The sequence below is a fragment of the Rhincodon typus genome, chromosome 33 (assembly GCF_021869965.1).
Source record: "Rhincodon typus isolate 14 chromosome 33, sRhiTyp1.1, whole genome shotgun sequence".
NCBI lineage: Eukaryota > Metazoa > Chordata > Chondrichthyes > Orectolobiformes > Rhincodontidae > Rhincodon > Rhincodon typus.
Window position 1 is genome coordinate 6,312,218 of NC_063364.1, and position 24,491 is coordinate 6,336,708.

The 24,491-nt window shown below is 41.7% G+C and overlaps 1 protein-coding gene across 1 annotated transcript in view; it reads right to left on the reverse strand.

The window, feature by feature from the left end:
• Positions 1–24,491, reverse strand: part of adamtsl3 (ADAMTS-like 3) — a 573,867-nt gene that overhangs the window by 154,868 nt on the left and 394,508 nt on the right. The window contains exons 10-12 of the mRNA XM_048616129.1: positions 13,252–13,363; positions 12,292–12,430; positions 7,930–7,980 (exon numbers count right to left, since the gene is read on the reverse strand). Coding sequence (XP_048472086.1) covers positions 7,930–7,980; positions 12,292–12,430; positions 13,252–13,363 — 302 coding nt within the window. The remainder of the gene's footprint in view (positions 1–7,929; positions 7,981–12,291; positions 12,431–13,251; positions 13,364–24,491) is intronic.

The window sequence follows — 24,491 nt, forward strand, 5'->3', positions numbered from 1 at the left end:
AAAGCTGTTATTACTTCACGTAAAATTGTAGACTATAATTCTGCTGTATGTTCCGGCTGCAAAAACTTCCTGACCAAGATCGATTATCTGGTCGATAATTATACTGCTGTTTATAGGCCTCACTGTGCACAAATTGGTTGGTATGCTTTCTACATTATAAACAATGTGTACACTTCAAGTAAGTACTTCATTAGCGGTAAAGCATTTAGGAATGTCCCTAGGTCATAAATGCATGCTTTCCTTTCCCTTCCTGAGCAGAATTAGAGCATAGCTTGTTTACAAAAGAACAGAGACCACACAAGTAATGAAAACTATAAATATCTGAACAAATCTGAAGTAAATTCTTCTCTACAAAATAAGCAGTTTAACACCTCAATTTTAACGGCAGAGGAAAAAATGTGATTCAAATAATTATGCAATCAGCATTATAAAATTGCACAAGGTAATTTCCAGACAATGCTCTTTATTAGATAGGCTTGTTTCATGTTACTAATTCTTTCCTACTTCAAGTTCAGTGCATTGGGGCCCATTAACTTGCAAAAATGTTTAAACGACATTGCACAATTATTTCCTTTGTACATGGGTTCACTTGCTTAACTACATTTACTCACACAAACTAGCAGATTGATTCCCATCGTCACATATTTTATTACAATTTGGACTCATTACCTAACCAGCACCAATTAAAATGCCAGATAAGTACTTGTGCAATTTTAAAAGGGAAAAATCCAAAGAATGCAATGAATGATAAAATTAAACACAAAATGAATATAGATGTTTCAATCATTTGAGTAGACATTTTATTTGAAAGACAACTGATTATAGAAATGCAAATATTTATTTCAATATATTTTGGTCTGGGTTAGATTGATCTATTTTGAACAGGATTGGAGAAGTACTGACCACCCTTGGCATTAATTTCAGGGAAACACAGCAAATAGTGCAAGTGAAAATTAAGAAAATGACTTCTTCTGTTGAGGTGGATAGATAATATTGTGGTGGAGCACATAACAGGGGCTTTCAAATCAGCGAAGAACAGAAAGTGCTGGAGAAATGCAGCAGGTTTAGCAGTATCTGAAGACAGAGAACAAAGTTAACATTTCAAATCCAGTATGACTTCTTTTGAGCCAAGATTTTGAAACCCAGTTCTGAAGTTGAGTCCGGGGGAGACCTAACTGAACTGTACAAAATGATGAGACTTCTAGAGAGAGTGGATAGGAATGCCCTGTTGCTATTGGTTGAAAGGTCCACATATGCAATGGGTATAAATTTAAGATAAATGTTAGAAGGTTTAGACAGGATTCCAGAAGAAATTCTTACACCCTAAGAATTGCTTAGTTCTGGAACCCGTTGTCTTAAAGGATGGTAGAGACAAAAAAAAAGCCCCTAATAACATGTAAAATATATGTGGATATGTATTTTACTATACTATAGCATACTGAACTATGTACCAAGGGCAGGAATGTTTTATTGAACTGGATGGTTACTTGTTGACTGGCACAGACATGCTGGCCTGAATGGCCTCCTGCCTTGCTATAAATTTCTATGACTGTATGATAAATGTTCCCTGGGTGAAATGCAGTCATTCATGAATGACTTTCTTTTTAATGCATCTAATTATCAATTTCCTTTACTTGCAAAATTTTGGTCAAAAATCAGGCAGCAGTGGTTTTCACATTAATAAGTGAAGAAATAGTTGAACCAGCAAATAAGCAAAAGTCATAGAAACATACAGCACAGAAATAGGCCCTTTGGCCCAACTCGTCCGTGCTGACTAGATATCCTAAACTGACCAGATATCCTAAACTGACCTAGTCCCCTTTGCCAGCATTTAGCCCATATGCCTCTATACCGCCTTATGAACAATTCTCAGCACAGACCACTGTACTGAATGAGGCCTTCCACATTATTGCTCACTATATTTGCTGCTACCATCCTCTTTTAGGATAGGGACCTACATGACCTGGCATGTACAGGAAAACACTCAAATGTTGCTGATTCCATGTGAGCAACTAATTATAAATTATATTGATATGACAAGCATTGTTACAGAGGCTATGAGGAGGACACAGATGGTAGCTCTTAAACTTCTTGAGATGCTAAGCTGTTTACCCAAGAAGTCTGTACAACCGGGGTATGGTCAGAAATCATGCTGCTCTTGGCTTGGGCTCCCAACTCTCAACCTGGGCAGAGTGGCATGACCACAGTCCAAGAACAGTGGGCCATCTAGAGCCCCAAGTCCTGGTTATTGTGCCCTGATATAATGCCCCTGTCCCAGGCCTGTGTGTGACACCAGCACAGTGGGCAGTGCTTAAGGCACTCCTCGTTATTAACCCTTTCAGATCCTTGCATCCTATAGAACTATAGAAATCCAATTTTAACATAAATAAAATTGAGGAATGTTAAATATTAATGACTGTAAGCTATCATTTGTTTTAATGTTAATTGATCTCAAAACATTTGTCAAATAAATTGCATGGGGCTAACATCAGAAACTCCACTGATGAAAACATGAGTGTACAAAATGTCTTTACCAGCTGTAACAAATGAAACACAAGAAGGACTGAAAGCCATCTGAGCCCTGGAACAGCACATTAGCAATCTGCTTCACTTTTCACATACTCCAGATAGACCACAACAAAACATTTAATGGAAATAAACGCAAATAATTAGATTCGATATTGGTAAATTTGTACAATAACCACAGCAGTGAAGCCAGCGGAATGAAGAATGTTTTCAGAAAGTCAAACAACAGGGAAACAAATGAAAAAGAAAACTGTTATCAGCAATTGAAAGGATTTGAACCCGATTTCCTGCTGGCCATTTTTGTAACAAGCCTGTCAGCGCTTAGCAACTGGTAAAGCAGTCAGAAAGCAAACTGCCACATTAGTTCAGACCACTAATGAAATTCTAAATAGAAAGAAGTACAAACAAAAACAGTATTAAATTGAATCTTTTCTTTTCTTCTTCATTAATTCATGAGCATCACTGGCTAGTGTAGCATTGATTGCATATCCCTCATTTGATTTGATTTATTATTGTCATATGTACCTAGGTACAGTAAAAAGTTTTGTTTTGCATGCAGTACAGGCAGATCATACCATACAAAGTACATTAGGGTAATAGAACAGAGCAAAGAATGTAATGTTATGGCTGCAGAGAAGGTGCACAGAGACCAAGATCAACATTAAATTTAAAAGTTTAGAAGTACGTTCAGAAGTCTGGTAACAGCGTGGAAGAAGCTGTTCTTGAATCTATTCGTATATGTATCCAAACTTTTATATCTTCTACCCGATGTCAGAGGATGGAAGGGAGTATAATGGGATGGGAAGGGTCTTTGATCCGGTTAGTTGCCTTCCTGAGAAGGAAGTATAGATGGAGTCAATGGATAGAAGGCTGGTTTACATGATGGACTGGGCTATGTTCACAACTCTTTGGAGTGGACTGGGCTGATTGCCCGAGTGAAGATGATGGTGGGCCATCTTCTTGAATTACTGCACTTTATGATGCAGGGACACCCACAATGTTGTCCGGAAAATAAATATAGCAAACTTACATTTCAAAGTTATCCTGCTATACCTTGAATAGCAATTGCCAATTATACATCACAACAAGATGAATGCAGTCTTTGGCTGCGATATATGAGAAGGAAAGAAAAATGAATATCTTGCATTTAAATAACAGCTTTCACAACCTTAGGACATCCCAAAATCTGTTACAGCCAGTAAGGTGCTTTTGAAATGTAATCACCGTTGTACTGCAGGAAATACGGCCAAACATATACCAAATATTGAGATCCAGTAAACCTGGTGATGGCCCGTTTACTGGCATGCATTTGTAAACAATAGACTAATCACTCTAACAAAATATTACAAGTTAGTGGAGGAATAGTTTGGTACAATTGTTGAAGAATTCAGAAAACAAATTAATCGCAGTGATCTGTTACAGGAGCTTCTCAAACAGCACTCAAGTGTTCCAAGTTTAATTGGTTAATGGTTTCTGCATTGATGTTCAATTTAGCCCGAAGGCCATGCATTCTGTCATTTAGCTGAACCACTTTTCTCAAATATTTGACTCTCAACAGCACCTTGAATAATCTGCTTTGTAGGGTCTTTGCCTTCACCTTCCCCTGGTATAGATTGGAGAGTTGGGTAGAGAAATGGCAGATGGCGTTCAATCCAGGCAAATGTGAGGTGATGCATTTTGGAAGAGCGAACTATATGGTAAATGGAAAAGCCCTGGGGAAAATTGATACACGGAGAGATCTGGGCGTTCAGGTCCATTGTACCCTGAAGGTAGCAACACAGGTCGATAGAGTGGTCAAGAAGGCATACGGCATGCTTTCATTCATCAGACGGGGTATTGAGTACAAGAGTTGGCAGGTCATGTCACAGTTGTATAGGACTTTGGTTCGACCACATTTGGAATACTGCGTACAGTTCTGGTCGCCACATTATCAAAAGGATGTGGATGCTTTGGAGAGGGTGCAGAGGAGGTTCACCAGGATGTTGACTGGTATGGAGGGTGCTAGCCAGAAAGAGAGGTTGAGTAGATTAGGATTATTTACATTAGAAAGACGGAGGTTGAGGGGAGACCTGATTGAGGTCTACAAAATCATGAGAGGTATAGACAGGATGGATAGCAAGAAGCTTTTTCCCCAGAGTGGGGGACTCAATTACTAGGGGTCACTATTTCAAGGTGAGAGGGGAAAAGTTTAAGGCAGATATGCGTGGAAAGTTCTTTGCGCAGAGGGTGGTGTGTGCCTGGAATGCGTTGCCAGTGGAGGTGGTAGAGGCAGGCACGATAGAGTCATTTAAGATGTATCTAGACAGATACATGAATGGGCAGGGAGCAGAGGGATACAGATCCTTGGAAAATAGGCAACAAGTTTAGATAGAGGATCTGGATCAGCGCAGGCTTGGAGGGCCTAAGGGCCCGCTCCTGTGCTGTAATTTTCTTTGTTCTTTGTTGTACTTGTCAATGCCATGATTTCTGGGAAAGCTGTACATTAAGCGCACAGAAATCACAGAATTCCTACAGTGTGGAAACAGGCCATTCGGCCCAACAAGTCCACACAGCCCCTCTGAAGAGCATCTCACCCAGAACCATTCCCCTACCCCTGCATTTCCCATGGCTAACCTACCTAACCTAAACATCCCTGGACACTATGGGCAATTTTAGCATGGCCAATTCACCTACCCTGCACATCCTTGGACAGTGGGAGGAAACCGGAGCACCTAGTGGAAACCCACGCAGACATGGGGAGAATGTGCAAACTCCACACAGACTGTTGCCCAAGGGTGGAATCAAACCCGAGTCCCTGGCGCTGTGAGGCAGCAGTGCTAACCACTGAGACACCATGCTGCCACAAAAATAAATTATATATGTGTATTGGAAATAAGGCCCAGAAATAGACTATTTAGCCCAACCCATCCATGCCACTGTTTCTGCTCCATCCAAGCCTCTTCCATCTGTCCTCATATAAATCTTCCAACTTTAACCACTAATTGCCTCTCCCATATAAGCTTATTCAGTTTCCCTTTAAAAGCACCTATCCTATTCACATAAACCACACTCCCTCTGGTATTGAGTTTGACATTCTCACCTCTTCTTGTATACAGAAGTTTCTTCTGAACTCCCAATTGGATTTTTTGGTTGCTATCTTGTGCGCTCCAAGATTTCTACCTTAACATTAGATGGCCTAAATTGGAATTTCTGGAATTATAGCAGTGAAAACTACATTCTAATAGCTTAGTATCTGTGTTTGATCACCAAATTGCATAGAATCTTCTTTACAAACAGTGATCTTAATTAAGCTTTTAGTACTGCTGATCAGAGCACTGTCTAAGCATTCACTCAGAGAAACATATGGTCTGATTATAGTTCATGCAATGACAGGCCAAATCTGGAAAGAACAATTTCTTCACTTGTATGCAATTGGAAATAATTGGAGGGTAAAAATTTCACATCAATCCTTAAAGCAATTCAATCCTTATGATACAACTAAGAATATTTCCAAACTATGAAAATGTAGAACACAAACACTGCACTTCCAAATCTACAATTTTCTGCTCAATATTTTGGCTAATGGAACAAGACTTCAATCAAATGAATATAAACCACAACACCTACTATACAGCCAACTGCCTAGCACACCATTCAGCAAACATTCCTAATTAATTGTTTGAATCCTTTGGGAATTAATGTCAAGGAATTAGTGTCATTGGCGTAATAACCACAAAAATTCCAGGGCTAGAACATTTCTTGAAGCTGCTCCATCTCCGAAGATTGCCAAAGCTCCCAGCTTATATGTTCAAATAAGTTTCTGCTGCACACAGTAAAGGAGAGGTTGATCACCAATGGGAAATCCCACAGGATCAAGCACCAGTCATGTACTTAAATGTTGTCTGGCAAGCTGCTTGGTCTATCAGTGCCACACTGCTGAAGCCTCATTCTACCCGAAGCTGCCACCCAATGGGTGCTGGAGAGCATCGTAGGAGGCTGAATTTGCACAGCCCCAAAGGGCTGTACCAGTGGGTTTTTTTTGGTGGAGATCATGGAATAGGGCTGCAGCAAATTGGGGGTTGGCAGTTCAAAGGCAAGGGGGCAGGGATTTGGTGTTTTCAGCAGCCATCTCCCACCTCCAATTATCCTTAAACCCAAAAGTAGGCACCCTAACCATACCACTTTTTCCTAACTGCGAACAGTTCCGATGAAGAGTCATCGGACTTGAAATGTTAACTCCCCACAGATGATGCCAAGACCTGCTGAGTTTTGCCATCAATTTCTGTTTTTGTTTCAGATTTCCAGCATCCACAGTTCTTGGTTTTCAGGGTTTGAGTGAAGATTTGTAGCTCGGGTGCTGGTTGTAGATGTTAGTGTTTGCCGAGCTGGGAGGTTTGATAGCAAACGTTTTGTCCCCTTACTAGGTAACATCCTCAGTGCTGTGGAGCCTCCTGTAAAGCGCTGTTGTCTTGTGCCAGTTCGAATTTATATGGTTCGGTTTTTGCTGCTTCCAGTAGGTGCCGGTTTCAGCTGTGCATTGTAATGATCAGTGTATTGGGTCTAATTCAAACGGTTTTGTTGATGAAGTCCATGGATGAATGCCAAGTCTCCAAGAATTCTCTGGCTGTCCTCTGTTTGGCTTGTCCTATGATAGCTGTGCTGTCCCATTTGAAAGTGTGGTTTTTCTCATCTGTGTGTATTGAAACCAAGGACATCTGGTAGTGTCGTTTAGTTGTGGGACAATGCACAACCGGAACCGGCATCCACCGGAAGCAGCAAAAACCAGACCATATAAATTCAAACCTGCACAAGACAACAGCGCTTCACAGGAGGCTCCATAGCACCGAGGATGTCACCGAGTAAGGGGACAAAACATCTGCTATCAAGCCTCCCAGCACGGCAATCACAGCAACATCTACAGTTCTTGGTTTTATTCTACTGTTTTACTTTATTTTAATTTTAATGGGGACCTTGGCTCAAATCTCACTACATAAGATGTGCTGAACTGAAATAAAAGTCTAACGGTGACTAAGAAACCACTGCTGATTGTCGTAAAAACCCACCTGGGTCACAAATGCCCCTTTAGGAAAAGAAATCTCACATTCTTACCTGCTTTGTTCTACACGTGACCCCAGATAGGGCTGCAGCAAATTGGGGGTTGGCAGTTCAAAGGCAAGGGGGCAGGGATTTGGTGTTTTCAGCAGCCAGCTATCATTACCCAATTCCAATGAACATTTTTTTAAAAATGAATTGTATTGAATAAATGTGCCAATAAATTAAGAAACAGAACACATATCTTCAAAATAGTTTTTGATAATAATTTAGAATTTAATAATTTAGAATTCTGATAAGAATTTACAGTGCTTAGTAGATTGTAATTCAATATTTACATTAACTTAGTGTACAGATAGAAGTTGTACATACCGAGGAAGTGGCTGAAAATGATCATAAATTGCAAGTTGCTTGAAGCCATCACTGCAGGAGAGACAGCATTAGTATAGTTACAATAAATAGTGATCCTAATATCATTAATTATACTTTAAAAGTTGTAACGATAAAACTGTATAAGTCAAAAACAAAAAAAGACTTGGCATATAGTGCTTGTAGCACCTGTAATGTACGCTGCACCTGACAGGGTCAAATTGCGCTGCAGCTCAGCAAGTTATATCATAAAAGTAGAACAAGCCACACTGACACACAGAGACAATGTTTGCAGCATTTTGAATATCAGATACTGAGATGCGCTTGTATTATATGTTACATAATTATCAATTGATAGGGTAATTATATTGTGTACGGTCATTTTGGTCTTAATTAACCCATTCTGAAAAAACCTGGCGGTCACCCCCATTAAACTGTCCAATTGCTTCATGTGTGATCGCAGGAATTTCACTTCCACCAAATTGTCTTTGAACTTAGTCCAACTGTTGATCCTATTTCTGTGAAGAAGGTAATTATCTGGTTTTACCTTGTCATGGACAAGAGGAAGAGGTGAATTGAATAATTTTATTTTCTCTACAACTCTCTTTAAGCAGAAGGATATGTTTTTCATTACTCCTTTCCCTTTTGTAATTGGCTGTGTATTGCCCCCAGACCCTTAGGTTACGAAATCCAGTATAAAAATAACCAGAAAACCTGTTAGGATTAAAATAGAAGTACAGTTCTTTCATGCATCCAATTCTGGAGGATTGTTGCTGCAATATGTTCAGAGAAGCAGACAAAGAAGAGATCAAAAGGAGGAAAGATACTACAATTCAAAATTATTTAAAAATCACAGCTGTAGACACCAATTTATGTGATTTTTGTCCAAGTTCAGACAGTCAATGTTCAGTTGATATTTTTTCCCATTGGAATGTGCCTGCAGATGGGAGCTGTTGACTGAAGGCAGAATTTCTATTTGTCATGATCGAAGACACAGCAATGTGAGGTTAGTCTACTCTTTCAGAAAAAAAAAGGTTTCTTCCAGAAACCAAGCTTCATAGAGTTTGAGACCTGAAGCAGACTTAGCTCAGGGTTTGAGTGAAGATTTGTAGTCGGGTGCTAGTTGTAGATGGTGCTGTGTTCGCCGGACTGGGAGGTTTGACAGCAGGCATTTTGTCCCCTTACTAGGTGACATCTTTGGTGCTGTGGAGCCGCCTGTGAAGTGCTGCTCACAAGACAAGCACCGAGGATGTCACCCTGTAAGGGGACAAAACGTCGCTATCAAAGCTCCCAGCTCAGCGAACACAACATCATCTACAGGCTTAGCTCAGCCTGGAACCTGGCTGTGATGCTGGTGAGCCTAGGATTCTTAGCAGATTCATGTTAAAAGTAACTAAATCCTTGCCAGAGTGAAGCAACAGTTCAGAAAATGTTCAATTAAACGTTGCATTTCACATACCAGGTGTTGTATTCATGGTATGGGGCTCCTGGATGAATCAGTTTCAAATTAATGGAGACAGTTGATTTGATTTATTTATTGTTATGTGCATTTTGTTAGAAAATACAGTGAAAAGTGTTGTTTAGTGTCACCACTCTCCAGCGCCATCTTAAAATACAGAAAAATAAACCGAAACAAAGAATATAAAGGCAGAAAAATGAAGAAATAAAGAAAAAGTGTTCAACTTTATTGTTCTTCTTGTTAAGTGCTCTATCATGGGCCTGGCTCTACCTAGGCATGAGTCCCCTTCACCGTGCCTCCGTTGGAATGAAAGTCACCACTTTTTGGCACTATCTGGCTCCACCGAAGTGCTCGCTACTGAGTCCTTGCTGGACCTCGTTAACGCAGTCACGACAGTGCCCCTACGTACTGCACCAGCCCAAAACCTGACTCCACTGCTGCCATGAGCCTACTTCGGGCCCACCTCACCGATGTAGTCGCTGCCAATATGTTGTCAGGTCCTGTACTGGGCCCAAATTCTGCTGGACTTGGACGCCGCCGGGAACCAAAACTCACCTTCGCCGCAGCAACCATGAGTCAGAGCTGGGCCACCTCATCCATGCAGAAGCTTCTGGGAACTCAAACCTGTCTCCAACACTACTGCCACGAGTCAGCATTGGTCCCACTCAAGCCCACACTGGGCTCACTTGCCACTAATGCCATTGCTGTGACAAGCTCTTCAACAAGACGTAAGAGAAAAAAAAGAGAAATACGAAGAAAACTGGGTGGAGCTGAAGCCCTACTCCACCGCCAATCTACCGCCATTGTTTCTATGTAACTATTGCTTTCTGCTTCTCTGGTTGGGACCACTGTTCATTGTTAATGAAATCAATTGTGAGCCCTTTGTGCCACTCAGGCATAATGATTTTCATTAGCTCCTCTTTCTTTTGAGGTGGCTGGGGAGACATCTCGTCTGCTGGTCTTTTCATGTCTGTGGGCAGCCGGTTCAACACAATGATAGATTGTGATATGCCAGTTGGATGATGTCCAAGTTCTGTCCTGGTAACTGCTGACTGGAATCCATCCAGAAATTGCGGTCAATTTGCATCATATGATTAGCATTAGCCTTGTTTTACTTCAGCAACATTCATTCTAGAATCTAAACAAGGAAATATAGCTTTTGAAATAACTTATGATGCCTCTTAAGGTCTTCTGGACAGGATTACCTTGTTGACACCTTTACAACTTTCTCTGCGCTTCGTAACATCTACGGTCTGGAAATAAACGTTGTCCCATTATCTTCAATTTGTGCTATAACTCTATGCTGGTGGTGCCACCCAATAATGCAAAGCATCTGAAGCCAGAAAAACACTCAACAGCACTATTTTGTTTTGAGAACAATGGTGAGATTAACAGTGCTCAGTGTAATTGTACTAAGTTGGATAACAGCCCTTGCAGTTTGCACAGTTAAAAGTGGAAATTAGGAAGCTGCTGTCTTAAGTTACACAGCTTTACCCCATGCTGCACTATAAGGTTATCCTTTAGATAGATTTGGTACTGAAATAGTTCTGGGGCATGAATTCCTCTGCGTACCTATTAGTTACTCACTTGGCATGGCAGAAAATGTTACAGCTGGCACATTTGGCTGCAAATCAATGTGTAATAGAATTTAATGCTACATGGCCATGTTGAGATTTGAATCCATGTCACCAGAATATTAGGTTGGAATTCTGGATGACTAGTCCAGAGACATTACCACTGCGCCACCAATGTTTCTGGTGCAGTGATAGTGTCCCTACTTTTGGGCCAGAAGGTCCAGGTTGCAGTACCACCTGGTACAGAGGTCCGTCTTTAAATGTCCAAACAGTTTGATGGAATAACTTCATGGACAGACTAAAACCACAGTTGTTAGATTTGGAGGTAGTTGCTCATAATCTGTAGCTCTGTAAATAATTACTTATAAAAATGTTATTGGCTCTAGTTCCACCCTTTACCTTGTTGCTTTCTTGAATATAACAGGAGCATCCAAGGACTATTCTATCTCACCTTAGCACAGTCGCAGTGAGTTAACCTCCCTTGTTTGACACAGCAACAGGGATTAATACTCCTGCCTGGTCCATCAGCCTTGCCCACATCCTCCTCACTGGTATGTGCATAGATATTCATGACATGCTCTGATATTACAGACCCTCATAAATAGGGCTGAGAATTTTTAATGCTTTTCTATTGTTATCTTGAAGTTATGATTTTGTCTGACTGGTCTTTTCGATATTTGTGGTGCTATTCAAGAAGGTGGGAAGAGCTAATTTGGCTACAGTGGAAATGAACTTTTCAATTTGGTACCTAGGACTATGCCAATTTTAAGGTTGGCTCTGTTTAAGATGGAGACAAGTGTGCCAGTGGGGCATTTATTTGCATTTACATGACTATACCTCTTACACTAATGGTAGACTCATGTAGTGTTTTATTTTGTGGTGCGACATTTTTAAAGGAGTCTGATTTAGTAGTTTATAAACTAGGCGCCAGTCTCCTGGACTGTGAACTAAAATGGTGCCATTACAAAAGCCAGCTTACATCTGTAGAATTTTGATTTATTTTACATCTCATGTTCCTGTATTTTATCTTGGAGTTCTAAATGTACTTACTCAGCATCTCTCCTACTTGTTCCATAGCCTCCATTCTAACCTCTCGCATTTTAAACTGTCTCTAGCAATTACAGAAATAATTTCATTCCTGGCAGGCCATAAAAGTCAGTACAGAGCAGAAATCATGAGGATCCAACACTGACAACGAGCTTTACTAGCTGTGAGCTGGGATGCAAAATCAACATTATACAGATTCTCAGCTCTGACTTCAAGCTGCTTACCACGAGCAAATCTCTGCAGTCAATAAATTCTCACTCTTTCTGCCCTTAGACATAAACTTACCTGGACGGACAATCATCCATATTGCACTCCTGCAGTTTGGGTTTGGGCTTTTTATTTTCTGGATAGTAATTGCAGGAATGCTCAGGAACAACACGACCTGAACGTATGTCCACACACTCTGCAGAGCTAAGTTGATAACCTAAAAAGAGGTGGATTTAAAAACAATATAATAAACAACATACTCAATATGGTTGCTAACTGTTAACCAAAGTTTGTGATACATTTCAAAATAGCCATTTTTCTAAGGGAGCCGTCCACCACACCCCTACTTTGGCACAGATGGCTTAAGAAACTGAGTCGTAAAGGGCAAAAATAGTCCCAGATTCATCAGAAAACTTCTAGATTCAATCGAATGGTTGCACTGAGTTACTGAACTCAGCAAATGGCACATTACCAAAAATCACATCAGCATACCTTAGTTAGGATAGGGTAATTAAGGCAGATTCTCCATTTCTGATCATTACCCATGTTGCTGGAAGTGTGTGAGAGCCTATGTCAAGTGTGAACAGGACTGTGCACGGCTACAGCTGAGATAATTTTGACTTAACTTCCTGGAGTTCAACAGAGAGTAAAACCTAGTATGACATCCAAGCCTGAAAATTTCCCAAATGCCTGGTTAGGTTAAAGTTGCCACCCAACTTGCTCTCTCGCTGTTACCATGGTCAATTTGCCAGCTACAATTTACTGTCAATACAGACTGTTTCAACAGTGACTAGGAGCCAAGCACTAAGGGGTCAGCTTTCACAAGAGGAAAGGCAATAACTGGAGAACAACAAGGGTAACTTGGGATGGGCGGTAAACACTGGCCAGCCAGCAACACCAAAATTCCATGAGTAAATAAATAAGAAATGTTTTAGGCACAAATTCACTTGTTTTGGGCATTAAAGCCTTCTGGGTAGACTCAATTTTAAAAAAAAACAATATAATGAAATACACAAGATGTCTGAAATGATTTGTTACCTCCTCCACAAGTTGCAGTGCATGGATAGAAATCGGTCTCTCTCCACTGGTGGCTGATTGGTTGATAGAACATAAACTGGACTATACTGTCCTTTGAAGAAACATATCTGGTCTATAACAAAATTAAAGAAAGAAGGAAATGTTGATTAATTACTTCCATTCATTCATTCAAAAGCACATCAGATACTGATCAAGTTCCTTAGACTGGCAAAGGATGCTGTAAAATGATCCATCTAGGTCAGTGATTTGGAATTCTGAGATGAGGAAGTCAGTATATAAAGCTACTAGCTTGGAGTTCCACTAGGTTTGCACTGCTTTTTCTAAGGACACACATTTCACCAAATTTTCAGTACCAAATTATGAGGGGCATAGATAATGTAGACAGGAAGAAAGTTTTCACCTTAGTACAGCAATCAATAATCAGTGGGCATGGATATAAGGAAAAGGGCAGGAGGCTTAGAGAGGATTTATGGAGGAATTTTCAGTTCATGGCCTGAAAGGATGCTAGGGGAAGGAACCATCACAACATTTAAGACCTATTTAGATAATCATCACAGAATATAACACTATGGACTGAGTACTGGAAAATGGGGCTCATGTAGACAGTTGCTTGATGACCGGCATAGGCACAATAGGCTGAAGGGCCTCATTCTGTGCTGTAAAATTCTATTATTCTAAAAATGATCCATCGAAATGCAAAAGAGTCCAAATGCAAAACAACGGCCAAATCAAGTTCCCTCAATTTTTTGCTAGTTTAAAAATCATGCTGAGAAAGGGACCCACCCACAAAATCGGCATTGTCCCCAGATTGAATGATTTTGGATGGGAAGTTCCTCAAAGACCATTTGAAATTAAGCTTGTTGTTTCAGGTGCAGGGAAACCAATATACATGTTTTGCTCTTACAATATTTTCAATTGATTAGAATGCACACACGTAATTCCTAATGGTTTTTAACTCTCAATTCGGAACCAATTTACTCACAAGCGTTGGACAAGACTGATTAAAAATATTTTGTGATAAGCCGATTCTCAGTTCAACTAGGCATCAGGTCATAACTTTAAATCAATTTATTTTAAAGATTGGCTGCTCAAATCTGTTTGCCCATGGCAAGTTTGGGTTTTAGCAATCACCAGTTGAGTTTGAGTGGAGAGTTCAGACGAAACAAAAGTCTCTGTAAAATGATGTAAATTTGAGCACACTGCACTCCTACAATTGCTGGTTACAACCAAAGCAGAAATTAAACCCTTGGCAACCAATTCAGCTACTGTTCTGTAAATATTTCCTTCAATACAGAGATCTTAAATTCAGTTCTGATCAGAAGACATCAACCTTAAATGTTAACAGCATCGCTCTCTCCACAGATGTTGCCTAACCTGCTGAGTATTTCCAGTACTCTCTTTTTTTGCTTTTTGAATGTACGCTTAACTATCCTTCATGTATATTTTCTGCGAGGGAATGGTTTAAGGTACAAGTTACTGCAATGAGAAACTTAGCTCCTCAAAGTTCATTCACCATCAACAAGACTGTGGTTAGGGGTATGGTGAAAAACTCTCCATATGCCCTAGAGGGGTGCAGTCCTCACACCACTCCAACCCTAACATCATCCAGGAGAAAGTATCTGTCTGGACTGGTACTCCATCCAACATCTCAAACATTTACTCCCTCCACCACCACCACTGCTGAACAGTGGCAGCAGTGTACCATCTACAGCTCCTTAAACCTCAGCTTCCAAACCCCTGAGTTACCACCTAAAAGGACAAGGTCTGCAGATCCATGGGAGCATCACCACCTGCACATTTCCCTCCAAGTCTCATACCATCCAGGATTGGAAGTATAACGCCATTCCTTCACTGTAGCTGAGTCAGCTTTCTGGAACTCCCTCCACAATATGGAGGACCCTACAACCCAAAGACTGCAGCGGCTCAAGAAGTTACGGTAGCTCAGTGGTTAGCTCTGCTGCCTTGCAGCACCAGGGACCCAGGTTCGATTCTGTCCTTGGGTGGCTGTCTGTGTGGAGTTTGCACCTTTCCCTGTGTCTGCATGGGTTTCTTCCCAAAGTCCAAAGATGTGCAGGTTAGGTGGATTTACAGCATCCGCAGTTCTTTCGGTTTCCATTTAGGATAGGGAAGTGGGTCTGGGTAAGATGCTCTTTGGAGCGTTGGTGTGGACCCGATGGGCTGAATGGCCTGCTTCCACACAGTAAATATTCTATGATTCTATGAACACAGCTCACCACCAACTTTTCAAAGGGAATGAAGGATAGGCCGGGGGAGGCGATGGCCTAGTGGTATTAATTGCTGGACTGTTAATCCAGAGACCCAGATAACAGTTCTGGGGACCTGGGTTCGAATCCTGCCATGGCAGATGGTGGAATCTGAATTCAATAAAATATCTGGAATTAAGAACCTAATGATGACCATGAATCCATTGCGAATTGTTGGAAAAACCCATCTGGTTCACTAATGTCCGTTAGGGAAAGAAACTGCCATCCTTACCTGGTCTGGCCTACATGTGGCTCCAGACCCACAGCAATGTGGATGACTCTGAACTGCCCTCTGGGCAATTAGGGATGAGCAATAAATGCTGCCTGCCCAGCGATACCCTTATCCCGTTAATGAATAAAGGTTAAAAAAAGGCAATAAATACTGGCTTAATCAACAACATCCATATTCCACGAACAAAACGCACTTACCTATGCTTAGTAAACACATTGCCAAATATTATAAGTGGGAATTTTGAAAATGATGCCTTATAACATTATTTGCCATATCATTTTCTTCCGTGAGGCAGGAGATATTTAAGAAAGTTTGTTTTGCCACATATCATCAACAAAGGAGTTTGATTTGCAGAAATTAAATGAGTAAATTCACAACAAGCCTTTTCCCAGTGTTCCCCCACCTCCTTGCCCTGACCCCTTTACATGTTCCCACACTGGGGTCATTAGCTGTGCACGGTGGCATCCCGACTAAAGAGAGGGAGTTCATTGTTGCCATAAAGAAAGTGCCAGAAAGAGGTAAAACCACCTTAGGTGGAGGGAAGGTCCTTGAAGATTCAGGAAAGGGTTGGCAGTGTTAGGTCTCGGACTCAAACGAAACCAAACACGACTAAGGATCTGGGCTCTTTTAGAAGGAAATAGTGTCAACTAATAGACCCTCTCCTCATAAATGCAACATCAGCTATTGTTCCACTGCCACTCCTCTTCTAATGACCTCTGTGGTCAGAGCATACACATGTTTCAAGGCAGGAAAATGAGGTGGCATGACAGGCTCCTGCTCCCACTGTCATCTTTTTACAGTGGGTTGGATGCCCCTCTGGGGTGGGAAATACAGGCCACATCTAGAAAACCAGACTGCCAAAATTTTCCTCCGTTAACCTGTCTTACTTCAGACAGGGATAACACAGGAAATTCCAACCCAGTGAATCATCAGCTTTCCTCCTTAGTTCAACCATATACCATCATCTTTTATATTCTCATGTTCCCCATCACTTTGATGTCAGTACCTAAAATCTGCAGTTGGTCTGAAGTATGAAGCAGAAGTTATCAGTGAAACCAGCAAGCGGAATCGGAGGGGAATCAGAGATTTGTAAGCTTCCGGCATCTTATACATTACTTCTGCCACTGTTCTTTGGCGCGAAAACTGGGGAACATGAAGGCCACAGTCAGCAGGCAAGGTTTCTCCTCCAGGTGTTGGCAGCCCAACATCAGGGTCAAATGGGGGTCTTGCACTGGAGGAGGAATAGTGAGCTGGCCAATTAATACTGAGTCCACAGGTTCACTCACCAGGAGGACCTGCAGAACAGAAGCAGTCATTTCACTTTTCAGGTAAGGAAAAGGTGATGGTGCGTCATGTTAGTGACACACTTTTTCCAACTTTGATAAAGAAAAACCCCCTAAGCAGCCAGGTAATCAAAGTGGAGGAGTAAATCCTGCAGTTGAGGTCAAAGCAAGTGGGAAAGGTCTCCAAGCTGCCTTCCGGCTGTTCCTCAACCCCTCCAGGGGCTTAGAGACTGCCTGGAAAAATCCCAGCAGACCTCTGGCAGTAGAACTTTACATGGGCCTGCATTAGCATCTTTGCAGCCTCCTCCCCAGAATTGGCCACTCATGTCCTCGTGATCCACTCAGCCACCGAGAAAATAGACTGGGAGCCAGATGGAGCTGTAGGTTAGCTAGCAATATGAACCTTGGAGTCAGCCTGACTCTGTGCTCATTTTCACTGGGGGCCTCAAAATTCAGCCCATCATCTTCTTGAGTTACCTACTGCAAAAGTGGTGGAAGTACTACTACTGACCTCAAATGAAGCTGCACCCAAATATCAAACAAGTTTTTGTGGCGTCGATTTCTCCTTGCACATTAGTTGAAATTTGGCAATAACTCAAGATTTCCAGGTGCCCAGCAACTGAAACATTAAAAATAGGCCATTCAAATCCTTCAGTCTGCTCCACCATTTATTATGACCTTGACTTATCATTGAGCTCAATATCCTAATCCTGCCCTCCCCTATAGCTCTTGATCCGTTTTGCCACAAGAGCTATATCTATCTCCTTCTTGAAAACACAATGCTTTGGCCTCAACCACTTTGTGCGGTCATGAATTCCACAGGTTCACCACTCTCTGGGTGAACAAATTTCTCATCTCAGTCCTAAAACGTTTACCCCCTTAACCTTGCACTATACCTCCTGGCCCTGGGCCCGCCCACCATCAGGAACATCCTTCCTGCATCTAACCTGCCGAGTCCTGTTAGAATTTTATAGGTTTCTCATTCTTCTAAACTCCAGTGAAAACAGTGCAAACGAACTCAATCTCTCTTCATACATCAATCTTGCCATCTCAGGAATCAATTTGGTAAATCTTTGCTGCACTCCTTCTATAGCAAGAGCATCCTTCCTCAAACAGGGAGACCAAAACTGCATGCATTACTCCAGGTGTGGCCTCGCCAATGCCCTGTATAATTGCAGCAAGACATCCTTGTTCCTATACAAGAATCCTCTTGCTATGAAGACCAGCCCTACAGTTTGCTGCCTTTACTACCTGCTGCACCTGTGCACTTACTTTTAGCAACTGGTGTATGAGGGCACTCTGGTCCTGTTGAACATTCCCCTCCCAATTTATAGCCATTCAAATAATAATCTGCCTTCCTATTTTTGCTGCCAATATGGATAACCTCACAGTTATCTATGTTATACTGCTTCTAACATTCATTTATCCACTGTTAAATTGTATTTAAATACAGTCATTGACTGTGTGGAATTTGCACATTCTCCCCGTGTCTGCCTGGGTTTCCTCTGGGTGCTCCGGTTTCCTCCCACAGTCCAAAGATGTGCAGGTTACTTGGATTAGCTATGCTAAATTGCCCATATTGTTCAGGGATGTGTAATTTAGGTGGATTAGCCATGGGAAATGCAGGGTCACAGGAATAGACTACAGGGTTAGGTCTAGGTAGGATGCTCTTTGGAGGGTTAATGTGGACTCATTGGGCCGAATGGCCTGTCTCTACACTGTAGGGATTCTATGAAAAATTAAAATACACCAATAATCCTTCATTTTGAAAACCATTTTATATTGAGCAAAATGAATGGTTGGGACATACACATGTTAAAGTGGAAGTAGAAATCTCAAACTTTAAAGTACAAAACAGAAGATTGGAACAGGAGATTCAGAACATTCAGCCCTTGAAGCTTGCTCTTGCCATTCAATATCATGATGGCTGATCATCCAGTGCAGTACCCTGTTCTCCCTTTCTCCCCATACCTTTTGATTGCTTTAGCCCCAAGAACTACATCTATCTTAGGTGGATTTTTGTCTCAATGAAGACATTTAGAACTCAGCTGTACACTTTAGGGAAAAGCATGAATCACCAGAAGCAACTGCTGGACTTCTATAGACAGCACATGCAGATTGGAGAAGTAGTAGTGATTCATTTTGGAAGGTCGAATTTGAATGCAGAATACAGGGTTAAAGGCAGGATTCTCGGCAGTGTGGAGGAACAAAAGGATCTTGGAGTCCACGTCCATAGATCCCCCAAAGTTGCTGCCCAAGTTGATAGGGTTGTAAAGAAGGTGTATGGTGCGTTGGCTTTCATTGACAGGGGAATTGAGTTTAAGAGCCGTGAGGTTATGCTGCAGCTCTATAAAACTCTGGTTAGACCACACTTGGAATATTGTGTTCAGTTCTGGTCACCTCATTATAGGAAAGATGTGGAAGCTTTAGAGAGGGTGCAGAGGAGATTTACCAGGATGCTGCCTGGACTGGAGGGCAGGTCTTATGAGGAAAGGTTGAGGGAGCGAGGGCTTTTTTCATTGGAGCGAAGTAGGATGAAAGGTGACTTGATAGAGGTGTACAAGATGATGAGAGGCATAGATACAGTGGATAGTCAGAGACTTTTTCCCAGGGCGGAAATGACTATTACAAAGGAGCATAATTTTAAGGTGATTGGAGGAAGGTATAGGGGAGATGTCAGAAGTAGGTTCTTCACACAGAGAGTGGTGGGCATGTGGAATGCGCTGCTGGCAATGGTAGTGGAGTCAGATACTTTAGAGACTTTTAAGCGACTCTTTGATAGGCACATGGAGGATAGTAAAATGTAGGGTATGCAGGGTAGATTGATCTTAGTAGGATAATCGGTCCACACAACATCATGGGCCGAAGGTCTTGGACTGTACTGTACTGTTCTATGTTCTATTAGTCAATTTCGGAGGGGTAATGACAATGAACTTCCCTTTTGCATTGCCCATGTGATGCACTAATCACACAGTTGGCACAATTGTTAGCACTGCTGCTTCTCGGTGCCAGGGATGCGGGTTCGATTCCAGCCTCGGGTGACTACCTGTGTGGAGATTGCACATTCTCCCCGTGTCTGCATGGGTTTCCTCCCGGTGCTCTGGTTTCCGCCCACAGTCCAAGATTGACAGGTCAGGTGGATTGGCCATGTTTAATTGCCCCACAGTGTCCATGGATGTGGAGGTTAGGTGGGTTAGCCATAGAAAATGAGTGGTTATGGGGATGCACTGGGTTGAGTGGGAGGTTTTTTTGTAAGGTTGGTGCAAACTCAATGGGGTGAATGGCCTCTGCCTGCCGTGTAGGGATTCTATGATTCTCTATATTATGGTTCAGGCACAAGGGGAAAATGCTGACAGCTGCTGGAAATCCAGAAGAAAAACAGAAAATGGTAGGAATACTCAGTGGGTAAAGTTTGGATCCAAATAATAACTTTGTTTCTCTTCACAGACACTGCCTGGCCTGCTGAGTGTCTCGAATATTTTCAGTTTTTGACACTTAGGGATCTACAGCTTCTATTTTTTTTTACAGGTATTGTTGCAGGCAGCAGTTGATAAAGAGGAAGAGGAAAAAGTCTGCAAAGAGTGTTAAAGTCACCAGAGATTGACATTTTGCAGCAGACGGTATGGTAACCTGTTGTAGTTATAGGCTGAAGGATTGGATTCACTGGAGGGTAATGTTCAGCAAGGATGCAATTACAGAACCATGTCATTCACACCAAGCAGACCTGTAGCCAACTTTAGATATAGCTGCCAATAGTTATTGGCCATGTGACTGTGGCCCTACATTTTCATGTCCCTAGCTCCTTCCAAGTTAGAGCATGGAACATCAGTAAGGTTAGCCAGTTTGCGGTCCAAAAACGTATGGAAAAGTTGACTAATGTGCTCCCAATGAACAGCAACAGAATCATAACAAGGCTGCCCAATTTCATGTGACTGTGTGATTTCCAAAATATACAGAGGGTGATTGATGTCTCCTCTACAGATGTCAGTGCCTTTAAGGCATGATACAATGGCCCACATGAGCACAGCATGGATGTGCTCAAATCTGTGACTAAAATCGCCATGGCCGGTATTTTACATCCCTCTCGGGTATGGGCTCGGAAACACTGGGGCAGGGGGAAGCGTGGTTTCTCTGTGTAACATCAGTTAGGATGGCAATAAAACCTGGTGGCTTCCCTGTGGCCTCAGGGAGTACAACTCATGTTCAGGAGCCCTGTAACTCATGCAGGACACCCCCAGCCACAAAGGCCAGCCCTATTGGGAAGATGTTCTCCTACCCTCACAAATGGATGCATCGACCGCTTGTATAATGGGGGAGATATGGCTTAATGGGTCGGTTAAGGTTCACGTGAAGGTTCAGTTAGGAAGGCAAATGCAATTTATTTCGAAAGGGCTAGAATACAAGAGCAGAGATGCACTTCTGAGGCTGTATAAGGCTCTGGTCAGACCACATTTGGTATATTGTAAGCAGTTTTGGACGCCATAATCACGGAAGGATGACCTGGTCTTGGAGGGGTTCCAGAGGAGGTTCACAAGAATGATCCTGGGAATAAAGGGCTTGCCAATATGAGGAGTGCATCACAACTCTGGGTCTGTACTCGATGGAGTTTAAAAGGATAAGGGGGGTGATCTCATTCAAACTTACAGACTATTGAGAGCCCTGGAAAGAGTGGATGTGGAGAAGATAGTGCCACTGGTAGCAGAAACTAGGACTCGAGGGCACAGCCTCAGTGAAAGGATGACCCTTTAGAACTGAGATGAGGAGGAATTTCTTCTGCCAGAGGGTGGTGTAGAACTCAACTTCCACAGTCCTCTGCGGCAATAATTCATTGAGTGTCTTTAAGGAAGAGATAGATAAGCCTTTGATTAGTAAGGGGGATCCAGGGGTTAGAGGGAGAAGGTAGGAGAATGGGGTTGAGAAACATATCAGCCATTATTGTATGACAGAGCAGACTTGATGGGCCGAATGGCCTAATTCTCCTCCTTTTCTTTTGTTCTTATAAGTGAACAATATTAAGGGAGTAGCAGCTATTTCCAGATGATGACCCTGTGAGCAACCGCAAGTTTTAAATGCAGATTGGGTCCGCAAAGAGGTACAATTTAACATTAATGACTTGGCTGAACTGACCAACTACATTTCAGCCAAACTTGCTGGTGATACAAAGATAGATAGGGAATACAAGTTGTGAGGAGGATACAAAAAATCTGCAAAGGAATATAAATGGGTGAAATGAATTGTCAACATGTTGGAAGATGAAGCATAATGCAAGAAATGTGAGGTTGTCCATTTTATTAGGAAGAACAGAAAAACAGAGTTTTATTTAGGTAAAGAGATGGCAACATGATATGGTACAGAGGGGTCTGTGTGTCCTCATGCATGAATCACAAAAAAGTTAGCATGCAGATACAGCAAGAAATCAGAAAGGCAAATGAACGATGTCATTTATTGGAAATGAGATGAAGTATAAAAGTAAGGATGTCTTGGTAAAACAATACAGGATGCTGCTTGTACTAAACCTACAATGCAGTGTGCAATTTTGGTCTCTTTTCTTAATAGGGATATACCTGCAATGGAGGCAGTTCAGAGCAAGTTGACTTGACTGATTCTTGGGAGGAAGGCTTGTCTGATAAGGATCAGTTAAGCAGGTTGGTGCAACATTAGTGGGAGTTTAGGTGAATGAAAAGTGATCTAACAAAACAAATGAGGTTCTGAGAAAGCTTGACAGTATCAATGCTGAGAGGATATCTTCCCTTGAAATGTAATCCAGAAATAGGTGACAGAGTTTCAAAATAAAGGATCTCCCAGTTAGATGAAGATGAACTTCTTCCCTAGAGCACAATGTTTTTTATTTGCTCATGGGCTGTAGGTGTCACTGGCTAGTCAGCATTTATTGGCTAACCTTAATTGCCCTTGAATGGAATGTCTTGCTCGGCCATTTCAAAGGGCTATTAAGACTCAACCAGAAACTGTGGTTCTTGAGTTACACATGGGCCAGACCAAGTAAAAATCATAGGCATCCGTCACCAAAGGGTATTAATGATACAGACACGCTTTTATTAAAATGACAATATGGTCGCCATTAGGCCAGCTTTTAGAATTCAGATCTTTAACTGAATTCAGTTCGCAATATGCCAAGGAGGGATTGAATCCGCCCCTAGAACGTTAGGCAAGAGGTCTGGGTGACTGCTACTGTCTCACTAATTAATCGTAGCAATTCTCTTGCCCAGAGGATATTAAAGGCTGGGCCATTCAATATATTCAAGACTGAGTTAGTCAGATCATTGGAGTACAAAGTAGTCCAGGGTTATGACAGCAAACAAAAAAGTGGAGTTGAGGCCTTCTTCATATCAACCATGAGCTTGTTGATGTGTAAGTCAGGCTCAAGGGGCCAAAGAGCCTTCTGCTGCTCCTGTTTCTTGTGCTGTTTCATTACATAACACCATAACTCATAAGGCCAAACAATACAGAAATTTTACAACAGCTTTTTCTGACAGTTCATTTTTCATTGTACTTTTAAATTTAAGTCATATCTAAGTAATTAATATGAGAAGTGAATAATTTCCTGTCCATCCTGCAGATAGTTGCGATATTTAGTTTTAAATCATTTTCCTTCTGTTCCCTCACCATTAAGAGTTTCATAATTGGCCCTCCTTTCACCTTGAACATACTACTTCTCTCTGCCATGTACCTACTTCAATCTAGAGTTCAGTTTAAGTTTTTCTTCATGTATATTTACATCACTGCGGATGTATATGCTAAATTCCATTTAATACCACTTTGCAACATCACTTGATTTATATCCTGTAAAATATAGCCTGATATTGTCAGGAGAGAAAATTTAAAGTTGTAAGTTTAGATGCCAATTTAAAAACAGGAATGAAAGTTCACGAGAGTTTATTCAAGCAGAACTGTCCCAGTATTGCTGTTAATGCAATTTCCTACTGGTGTTATGTTCCCAAATGTAAGCACAGGATATTTGCAACGATGGTTTTATGGCTGAATTCTGGATCAGGTTCTTTGTTTTTAGTACGTGACTAATGATGGTGCTTGCTGAATTAATTTGAATCTGACGAGATGCACAACTTTAAGGGGAGGGGGAAACTGGCAACATTATCCATTTCAACAAGTAGAAGACTGAAAGGCCCTGGCTGTCTTGGAGCTGTACAGCACAGAAACAGACCTTTCAGTCCAACTCATCCACGCTGACCAGATATCCTAAATTAATCTAGTCCCTTTTGCCAGTGCCATATCCCTCTAAACCCTTCTTATTCATATACTAATCCAGATGCCTTTTAAATGCCTCCACCACCTCCTCTGGCAAGCTTTTGTAGGACTGTACCAGACTAACTGGACTGTAAATGGTGACAGAATCTAATTTTAACAGATGATTCTCTGAAGCTGGATGATACACAATTCCGTACGACCTGTACAAGAAACTATTTGACTTATCAGCTCGGTGCT